Source organism: Hemibagrus wyckioides, linkage group LG26 (assembly GCF_019097595.1).
Source record: "Hemibagrus wyckioides isolate EC202008001 linkage group LG26, SWU_Hwy_1.0, whole genome shotgun sequence".
Taxonomy (NCBI): domain Eukaryota; kingdom Metazoa; phylum Chordata; class Actinopteri; order Siluriformes; family Bagridae; genus Hemibagrus; species Hemibagrus wyckioides.
Genome location: NC_080735.1, coordinates 12,656,417 through 12,665,916, shown reverse-complemented (window position 1 = coordinate 12,665,916; position 9,500 = coordinate 12,656,417). Strand labels below are relative to the sequence as shown.

The 9,500-nt window shown below is 38.8% G+C and overlaps 2 protein-coding genes and 1 long non-coding RNA gene across 3 annotated transcripts in view; 1 reads left to right on the top strand and 2 right to left on the bottom strand.

Moving 5' to 3' along the window:
* Positions 1 to 344: 344 nt before the first annotated feature.
* spryd7a (SPRY domain containing 7a) lies at positions 345 to 5,291 on the bottom strand. The gene is made up of 5 exons (XM_058381219.1): positions 5,007 to 5,291; positions 4,088 to 4,204; positions 2,520 to 2,686; positions 1,924 to 2,026; positions 345 to 1,384 (listed from the first exon to the last, which is right to left on the bottom strand). Exons 1-5 carry the CDS (start codon positions 5,110 to 5,112, stop codon positions 1,287 to 1,289), a joined length of 591 nt encoding a protein of 196 aa, XP_058237202.1. The 5' UTR covers positions 5,113 to 5,291; the 3' UTR covers positions 345 to 1,286.
* Positions 5,292 to 8,118: 2,827 nt separating this feature from the next.
* Positions 8,119 to 9,500, top strand: part of LOC131347264 (putative potassium channel regulatory protein) — a 2,186-nt gene continuing 804 nt past the window's right edge. Inside the window, 3 exon segments of the mRNA XM_058381247.1 lie at positions 8,119 to 8,290; positions 8,293 to 8,668; positions 8,884 to 9,500. The exon segment at positions 8,884 to 9,500 is cut by the window's right edge and continues 804 nt beyond it. Coding sequence (XP_058237230.1) covers positions 8,119 to 8,290; positions 8,293 to 8,668; positions 8,884 to 9,142 — 807 coding nt within the window. The 3' untranslated portion in view covers positions 9,143 to 9,500.
* Positions 8,662 to 9,500, bottom strand: part of LOC131347265 (uncharacterized) — a 17,312-nt gene continuing 16,473 nt past the window's right edge. Inside the window, exon 3 of the long non-coding RNA XR_009203733.1 lies at positions 8,662 to 9,089. This is a non-coding gene — a long non-coding RNA (uncharacterized LOC131347265). The remainder of the gene's footprint in view (positions 9,090 to 9,500) is intronic.

Here is a 9,500-nt window from a genome sequence, read left to right as displayed (position 1 = left end):
TAGCTTGAAAATAGCAAGAGTTAAGCCACGGCAAATGTCGGAGAAGTTAGCAAAGATGCTAGAGGTCCAGCACATCATTTACGTCAGTCCTGCGTAAATGTTGCGCATGTTCCACAAGATGACTCGTTTATCCAATGTTGGGGGTTCATGCGCCAAAAATGTGTAAGAGGATGCGTCAAAATGCAATGTCAATATTTCAATATCTTGCACAAGCCAAAATGCCGGATAAATCTATTAGTTTAAAACAATAACTTTTGAATGATTAAAATCTAACAAGTGACATGCCAAGGATGAGTTTAACTACAGCGTGTGTATGTTAAAATAAATGATTTGCAAAAACTAACAAACATCAATATTTTTTATTACTGTCCTAACAAACGTCACAAACACCACGTGACTAATCAGTGCACACAATATGGTACTGGACTTTAAAATAACTTAAAACCAATTATAGCAGACAATATAGTTGATAGGCACAGCTTTCTTCCTGCATCCTTTACAGCTTAAATTCCTTTATTACATTGTGTTAGTTGCATTAGTCAAGCAAATATATGACATGAAGAAAAGCCTAATATTAGACACTATGTAGTGAATTAACTGATATAAGCATCTTATGATATTTGGTGAAACCAGACGTCTCTCACATATTTACCTTTACAAGAAAAATCTTAAATTAAGACATGGCTTGTTTTGTACTAAAGCAGTACAGATATTTGTGTCCAAAAATATTCAATAAAGCATAAATAGGCACAAAGTATGATTCCAGATTTGGAAATTTTCCTAACATTGCAAATACGATTCACATTTTAGTTCCGGTCAGTTGTATAATGTGTCAGTTTTACCCTTATGTCAGTTAAACCTGATTCTAAACCTCATTTAGAGGTCAAATTTATAATAAGACCAGATTAGATTAATGTTCAACTTGATCCATTTTTTTTTTTAAAAGCAGCACATTATTTGTAATCCAAAACAAAGTGTGAAGAATTTGGAGGATTATGTGCAGACACGTAATTGGAGTCCTAACAATGATTTCATCTAAATACATAAATTAGGGCAAAGTTGGGAGTGTTCTGACTGCCAACATGGATCGATTTTATACCTCCAAAAAAATTACTGAAGAGATAACACTGTTCAGTTGCGCTTTTGAAACTGCCAGAATAAAGCATCAGCCGCATAATTAGAGAAGCACGTCGTTTTCAGCGCTGGACTTCCCCAGAGATGTAGTAGTGGGAGTAGACACGATGATTGCTATCTGGAAAGCTAATGTGCTCAGAGTCGCCTGAGGATCAGAAGATCTGCTGCTCAAAAAGAATCTTTTGGTAGCCTTGAGGAGGAGGATGGTAGAAGTCACTAAACTGACAATCCAAAATTGCACTGTCGTCCACTGCATGATGGGGATATGAGAAACACAAAATGAAATCATGTACACATCACATCAACACATCACTCGTGCCTCTGAAATAACATGTACAGTAATAAAGGGTCCATGTTGTCTCGAGTACCTGACCTCACAAATGCGCTTCTAGAGGAATGGTCAAAAATCCCCATGAACACACTCCTAAACCTTGTGGAAAGCCTTCCCCAAAAAGCTGAAGCTGTTATAGCTGCAACTCCATACTACATTCATGTGCATGTAAAAGCGGACGTCCCAAAACTTTTGGCAATATAGTGTAAGTCTAATAATTTCTGGAAAGGGTTTATTTAATGTTTATGGAAGTGTCAGCACTGATACATTGCTTATACAGTAAATACTCAGTAATTACAAATGAACTGGCCACTTCTCTTTCAAAGCACTGGGAAAAAAAATCACTTGTTAAAGTAATTCACGCTCTACTGTATGTGTGAAAAAGATTACTAATGTGATTTTGCAAAGGAACTACATTTCATAGAAAAACCATGTGCTACTACGACACGCTGGCTCACCGTATACTACAGGGAAAACGGTTCCTCGAATGCCCGATGCTGGACAGTTCATGTTCTTCCCGTTCAGGTATAAATTCATCTCTACGTGGTCGTACGAAACGCCCTGTAAATGAACAGAGACAAATAAATGGGAAAAGCTTGGCATCATTGAAAAAAAATATAATAACAAAACTCACAAAAACATATAATCATGGATATACTGAAATGCTGTGGTGTAAGAGGAATAAAACACCTGAGGAGGCAATGCTAGTGCAACATAATCAGCTTCACAGTGGTGACAGGAACCTCATGCTCTGATTGATTTACTGTTCCAGCACACTCTGTTGTGTTTTATTCCTAACTGAGCTGATTTCTTAAGTCAATGGGTTGTTGTTTATGCAATATAGTGTTCTGATAACATAGAAACTAAATGTATATTAATCTTAGCATTTCTACCTTGCCATAAATTTTGACGAAATGCATCTGCATGAAAAAGAAGGCTCTCTATTTCATAATTTTCAGGGAATTAGGCACATGGCAACACTGCAGCCAGCTTTAATGATCTCATACTAGCGTTATTGTTCCTCCTGAAGAGCCTCGTTGCCTCAGAAACTCACCACTACGTCTCCTTCCTGCGGCAGGCTGTTAGCTGGTAACCGATTCTTCTCTTCGTTATTGTGGTACACCGTTCCGTCTTGCCGAAGCACCAGGCTGTGTGCATCTCGGCCCATTGGGACCTGGTTAAGGTTAGCTTTCTGTGTAGCCACTCCTACACCCCAAACACCTGAAGGAGCCAAAGGTGAAAATAGTGACAACAAAATTAGCAGGTGAGTTAATAACATTCGCAGTAATTGAGACTATTCACAATATTATGGAATTTTCTCAAGCTGTGAAATTTCACAGCCAATGTCACACCCCAATATACATTTGTGGTTGAGTGGTTAAGGCTCTGGATCATTGACCAGAAGATCAGGGTTCAAGCCCCAGCACCACCAAGCTGCCACTGTTGGGACCTTGAGCAAGGCCCCCAACCCCCGTTGCTTCAGGGGCGCTGCATCATGGCTGACTCTGCGCTCTGACCCCAACTGCCAAGGATGTGCAGTAATGTATATTTGACAAATAAAGACTACTTAATCTCTTCATGCCATCTATTATTATTTTATTTCACTCAAAGCCTTGTTCTGGAATAACGAAGGTATTTGAGCTTGGATCACAACAAGTTACAAAAATAAATATCACTTAAATAGTCCACAATTATTGGCACCCTACAAGAAGACAAATACCAAGGATGCTAGTAATTATTGTACTAAATAAATATTGATTAAGAAGGAGAAATGACTTTCTGTGTCTCTCTCTTTCCTCTAAAAGATTTTTTTTGTATATAATATGCAAAATAATAGGCATCCTTATTTCATATCACACTCTTTTTGGCCATTTTTTCCCAAAGAGTGGCAATAATTGTAGGGTTGACTATAGATTCAATGTGTTATACTGCATAAGACTTGTTGGTATGCTGTTTAAAAAAACCCTGACTGTTGCATAAATCTGTTGTCTGTAATAATTATAAATAGCTAATAACCTGACAGATGATCAAATGACAGCTGTGTGATTAAAGCTTTAATCACAACATTTTCATTTTGCAGAGGAAGTTGAGAAACATGCAGGAAACTATAAAACTATGCTTTTTTTTGTTTAATAAAAGGAAACTGACACCATGCTGACATCCAATTATACAAGTTGCTGTACAGCTGAAATACAGCAGCTTGACACCAGTGGTGTTTCTCAGTTAGTTCACAGATGATCAGATGTTTCCAAAATACGTATTCAAATGATTTCCCATATATTACTACATACGTGTCTCCTGCTTTGCGTCTACTTACGTGACATTGACAATGTAAGAGATTTTAAGTAGAAGAAACTGTCATTCTATGAAAAATCAAGTAGGAAAATACTTTACGTCACCTTTTTTTGTAATGTATGAAGATCTGAATGGATGTAGGAACTTTGCACAAACAAAAATGGGTTTGTTTTTATTTTACTGACTGTTTAAACATGGTCAATTAATAAAATGAACCAGCTAGAATTTAGACTGTCACGCTGTGAAAATGTCAAACTGAACCACTCCTAGTGCATGCTAGTCATATTTGTTTTGGTGAAGGTGTGACAGATGTGCACCTTGACTTACCTGTGGACTGAATCTTGAACTCAAAGTAGCTCTTGTTCTGATGGAGAGGGGCGTTTGCGAGGCACGACCCTGTGCCACATATTCTTCGGCCACTTTTTACAATGACGACATCAGTACCTGTGGTATAATCAGACATACTTACGAAAGTAAGGATGTACTTATAAACAAAGTGCACAAATAAGCACCATCAATAACCTGAGAGAAAGACTTACTGTAGGCATAAACTATATTGCCAAAGGTTTTGGGACACCCAAAATTCAGGTGTTGGGCTTGGCCCCTTAGATCCAGTGAAATGAACACTTAATGCTTCAGCATACCAAGACATTTTGGTATGCCAATTTCATGGTTTGTGGGAACAGTTTGGGGATGACTTTGATGCTTTGTGCACTCATGTTGGAACAGGAAGGGGTCATGTTCCCATGAAATTGGCCAAAATGTCTTGGTATATAGGGCAGCATGGTGGCTTAATGGTTAGCACTGTTGCCTCACAGTAAAAAGGTCCTGGGTTCGATTCCCGGGGCCTTTCTGTGTGGAGTTTGCATGTTCTCCAGGTACACCTGCACAGTCCAAAAACATGTATATTAGGTTAATTCTAAATTGCCCGTGAGTGTGAGTGGTGGGTTAGGCCCCGTGATGGACTGTACCCCTGCCTTTCGCCCAATGTTCACTGGGATAGGCTCCAGCATACTCTAATAAGGATTAAAGCGGTAATGAATGAATGTCTTGGTATGCTGAAGCATTAATAGGTCCGAGCCCAACCCCTGAATTCAATGATTTGTATGGGTGTCCCAAAACTTTTGCCATCATAGTGCATATGTGTACAAAATGAACTCACAGGCACGAGAGCTTTGTATGATTTCTTTTGAGCTGATTTCTCCTGTATAATGTAATATGGGTGATCACTCGTCACATTCCTTACCCATGTGATTGGTGTCCAGTTGAACCGTGGGCATTTCTTTCAGCGCGACGTGGCCGGAGCTTCCGCGATCACAGCAATCGAAACAGCACGAAAACAATCCCGCCATGATGAGTTAATAAAAGAGCCTCTCACCCTTAACTGCCTTAAAGCGAATAACAGGCGAATTTGTCCTTAACCCACGGCAATTAAAAATAAATAATAAATAACTCTATTTGTTTACCGTTTCAACGGAGGTCATTTTGTCCCCCCCCCGGATTCACATCCGTACTTGTAAATACCAGGAAATGACGTGCATGCGGCGCAACGTCGAGAGAAGATAAACAGCGACCTCTAGTGTCCGCTGTGAGGTTTTAATCACTGCATTATTATTATTATTATTATTATTATTATTATTATTATTATTATTATTATTATTATTATAATTTTATTTTTTTTAATTTTTTTTTATTGCTGTTGTTGATGGTGGTGGTGCTGTTATTATTATTATTATTATTATTATAAAAATACGCACAATATAATTATAAATATAATGCATGTGCAGAAAACACAAATAAATCTAAACATTTCTAGCGTGCCAATATAATTCCGAATTTTTTTTTTTTTTTACCCGTAACTCCAGTCACGGAGAATTTTAATTCACACAGTAAGGAGCGAGAGGAGAACTGCTTAAGTTTGATGGACAGATTGGAAACGATTATCCGGTCTTTTTTTTTTTTTTATCCGACTAAACTGCTGGAGATCTGGTGACAAAACTGTGGAGATAAAAAATGAATCGAAGTCACATCACAAACCCGGTGTGACCTCACCTCACGAGCTTAACTTAGACTCCCACCGCTAAGTTTTGCATGGCAACAACACCTCGCGCAGAGAAGAAAAACGCCAACGTATTTTTTTGTTGTTTTTTTTGAGCTGCTCTAGACGCCCGTGACTTATTTGTGTCACATTTCAGTGCTTGGACCATTTTAAAGCGATTGTTTTTAACTTCCCTCGATTATGTATAATTTTTAGTTTTGAAATCTGCACGGCAACAGTCGCCATGATGACGCTCGCAAGGCGCCCTAGTAACTGGCGCGCGCCGTTTCTGTCCAATAGACGCGCGCTGCGCTTCACCCCGCGCGGACACCGAGCCTCAAACTGCGACCAGAGGTGTTTGGGTTGTTATTTTTTATTTTTCACCCTTCTTTCTTGCAGGATTTCCTGTTCAAACCTACCGTTCCATGCAAATATCCTTTCGGGCTACCTGTAAAACAGATGACAAGGTAAATGGACCAGGACAAGGTACAGTAGGTTGGTGCTGTGATGCTGATGCTGATGTGTCTGTTTCTAGCGTTTCATCTTTTCCCAGGTTTATTTATCTGTCTTGTTATAGGCTGATCTATCTTTTGCTTCTTCATAGCAGCTCTTTGAATCAGGTCAGAGATTTGGACTAACTTCAGTCGGCTTTCTGTAGCACTGGTTAGAGATGATGCAGGGGGGGGGGGGCAAATGCAGCCGAGAGATGTTGTAAAGTCTCACTTTGATGTCAGACGCCGCGGCTTCTTCAAACCCACCGAGTTATTTCGAGAAAGACGATTTGGAAATACACTGATTTTTCTTTTTCTTCTAAGACGCTTTGTCTTTGTCTGAATTGCAGTCGAAGTGCTGCCCTCTTTGAAGATTACTATCTCGAGCTCGCATCAGCCTCTCTGCTGCCATGTCAGCGTAAAAAACCCCCTCAGGTTATGTCCTAGGCTGCAGCTGCACTTCTTGCCCTTTGCCCAAGACACAGGTTTTTTTTTTCTTTTATAAGCTACATACTTTTAACAGTTTTGTTTCTTGCTGTTAAGATTTATAACTAAAGAAGCATGCATTTTAGAGTCGGTATAAAATGCTTTCTCAGCTTTGTAAATATGTACCTGTATATAATTTAGAAAGAAAACTAGTGCACAGGGCGCACAACTAACCAAAGAGTTCAGTCTTGAAGGATGCACGCGCAAACACACTTGTATATAGATTTTTCTTTAGTGCAATGGCATAACTCTAGGAACGGAATTAAAACGCGCGCGCAAAAAGCAACCGAGTACCCCTATGCGCGCGCGCATCTCTCTCGCTCCCTCTCTCCCTGTGTGTGTGTGTGAGCTGAGTCATCATCTCTGAAACGAGGACATCTCATTTTCCTCTATGCAACCATTATTAATTTTCTTACAAATAAAATAAAAGCATCTCATCACATGAAAAGCTTTGCATTGAGCAAAGAATTCAAATCATACGGCATGATCTAAGACTCTCGGAAAACTGGACTATACTTTTCCTGGTCGCTTTAGTGGTTTCTCTTATATTTGATCGCTTTAATATGTATCTTTCACCTGGAAGAGTTTTGCAGTAAACGTTTAAAGCTAAAGCCTTGCATCTTTCTAGGTTAGTGATGTGTGTTATAGATGAACACTGGACGAGGAAAAGTAATTCAGTCCATTATTTTCTGAGTGCATGAGGTTATAAGACCTTTGTGCTGCGTTCACACACACAGCAATAACCTTAAGACATATTTAGAATAAACACATAAACTCTTATACATGTCCATAAACATAGAAGTTGTATAAAGAAATGTAAAATGTATACAGAAAACTGAGAGCTTTGCTGTGCAGTGTCCCCCCTTACTCAAACCTTTAGCCGTCCATGAATATTGTCTGGTCACTTGAACAGATCTGAGTCCAATCTAAGTGACAGCATTTAAAAAGACTGCATTAATCCAGTGACTAATCCAATAATGTTTGATTTGTACAGTTTTACAGAGTACAAAACTGCACCTTTACTTGTTATTTGTCGTGTTGTGCGTATTTTACTTTAGTGTACGTTAAATCTTTACCGGACATTATTTCAGCATAATGACCTTACACAGAAATGGACACTACATGCACCTTTCTAGGTAAAAGATACACGGTAAAAGTACGATAGGTGTACCTAAAAATCAGGGTAGTTAATGATCACAATAACTTGATCCTCATTCGTCACTGCTGGTGATGTGGTGTTGTTTAGCATGTCTGTAGTGTTGCTAGGTAATGGATCAACAATACAACACACGACCCAGCTGATGGCAGGCTGGTAGTCCTCGAAACTCAAATGTTCTGTAAAAATGAAAGGCCAGGATTTGATCACTTTTAACGTCGGAGGGCAAATGTTCACCACGAAGGTGTCCACCATTAGAAGACATCCGCAGTCAAGACTTGCGTGCGCGCTAGACGACACAGATCCTGAGTTTAAAGTCGTAAATAGCCAAGTGTTCATTGACAGAGACTGGGGGTTGTTTCGGTGATAGTGGAGTATCTGCGAAGCGGCCGAATCACTTTATCAGGTGAATTTGAGACTGGTGGACTGCTGCGTGAGGCTGAATTTTACAACATCAGCGCTCTGTCCAATTTTCTGCGCAGCAACAACTGCTATCCGAAAAGCGAAATCCTCGAGCTTCGCTTTGTCATTCAAGATGCACAAAGTTTCTTCAGGGTGTTCAGTTCCAAGAGCACAACTCTTGATGCGCTGGCCTCAAGAATATCAGTGTTCACTGAACAACCCACAAATCTTACTGAGAATTTGATGGAACGTCTTCCAGTGCATCGACCCTCACACCATGACCTCGTTTTTCAGTGCGGTGCTGACTGCTCTGATGGAAAACAGTTGTCTGCAAGGTGAGGCGAGAAAATGTAAACTAGCATTGCATACAGTCTTCTATAATGTTGCATTACACATTGGTATATATTTTACTTCAATAAATATATGACAGAATTCAGCACTTTATTTATTTGTATTTGATGTTTCAATAAAGTTAATCAAGTCGCTGATGACTGATAGCATCTGTTTTCCCATCTACGTTTTATGTTTATGTATTATTTTATTTTTACAGATATGTCACCATTGAGCCAGATGAACGAAAACTCCTCAATGCCACAAATGTTCTTGGCCTGATGGTGGACACCATCCTGAAGTAGGGCTTTCGCCTGATCAGCACCCGCACGCTTTCTCCAGAAGAGAAAATTGAGTGTTACACTTTTGAGAGAAGGGAGACTCGAAATATTCTTATCAATGAGCCTTATAAAGCGGATGGATCACCTGTATCAAAACAAACAAAGAAAAGTACAAAAAAGGCCAAATCACATAAGTGATCAAACCAACATTTGACATGCATGTGGAAAAATCCCAAATTAAAAAAATTAAAAAAATAAAATAAAATAAAATAAAATAAAAATTGTTTAAAAAATCAGCCAAAGTGAGAACCTGAGGCAATTTGAGGTTTCCCAGAAGATGGCGATGCTGTGTTATTTAGGGCATGATGCATTTGTAAAAAATAAATAAATAAATAAATAAAATAAATAAAAAATGAGATAATATTTTATTATTTGTGACAACAATACCATGTTATAAACAATCACCAGTAATGTATATTTAAAACATTTATAATGTCATTTGCTTAAACAATTTTTTCTTCTTTTATGTGCATGTCCAGAGAGGCTCTTAATGTTA

What these genes read in the sequence shown, in the direction of transcription:
- spryd7a (XM_058381219.1), bottom strand. Translation starts at nt 5,112, where the DNA reads ATGGCGGGATTGTTTTCGTGCTGTTTCGATTGCTGTGATCGCGGAAGC. An exon ending in ACTGGACACCAATCACATGG is followed by an intron (nt 4,205 to 5,006) that starts GTAAGGAATGTG and finishes ATTATACCACAG; the next exon opens with GTACTGATGTCGTCATTGTA. An exon ending in CGCAGGAAGGAGACGTAGTG is followed by an intron (nt 2,027 to 2,519) that starts GTGAGTTTCTGA and finishes GTTCATTTACAG; the next exon opens with GGCGTTTCGTACGACCACGT.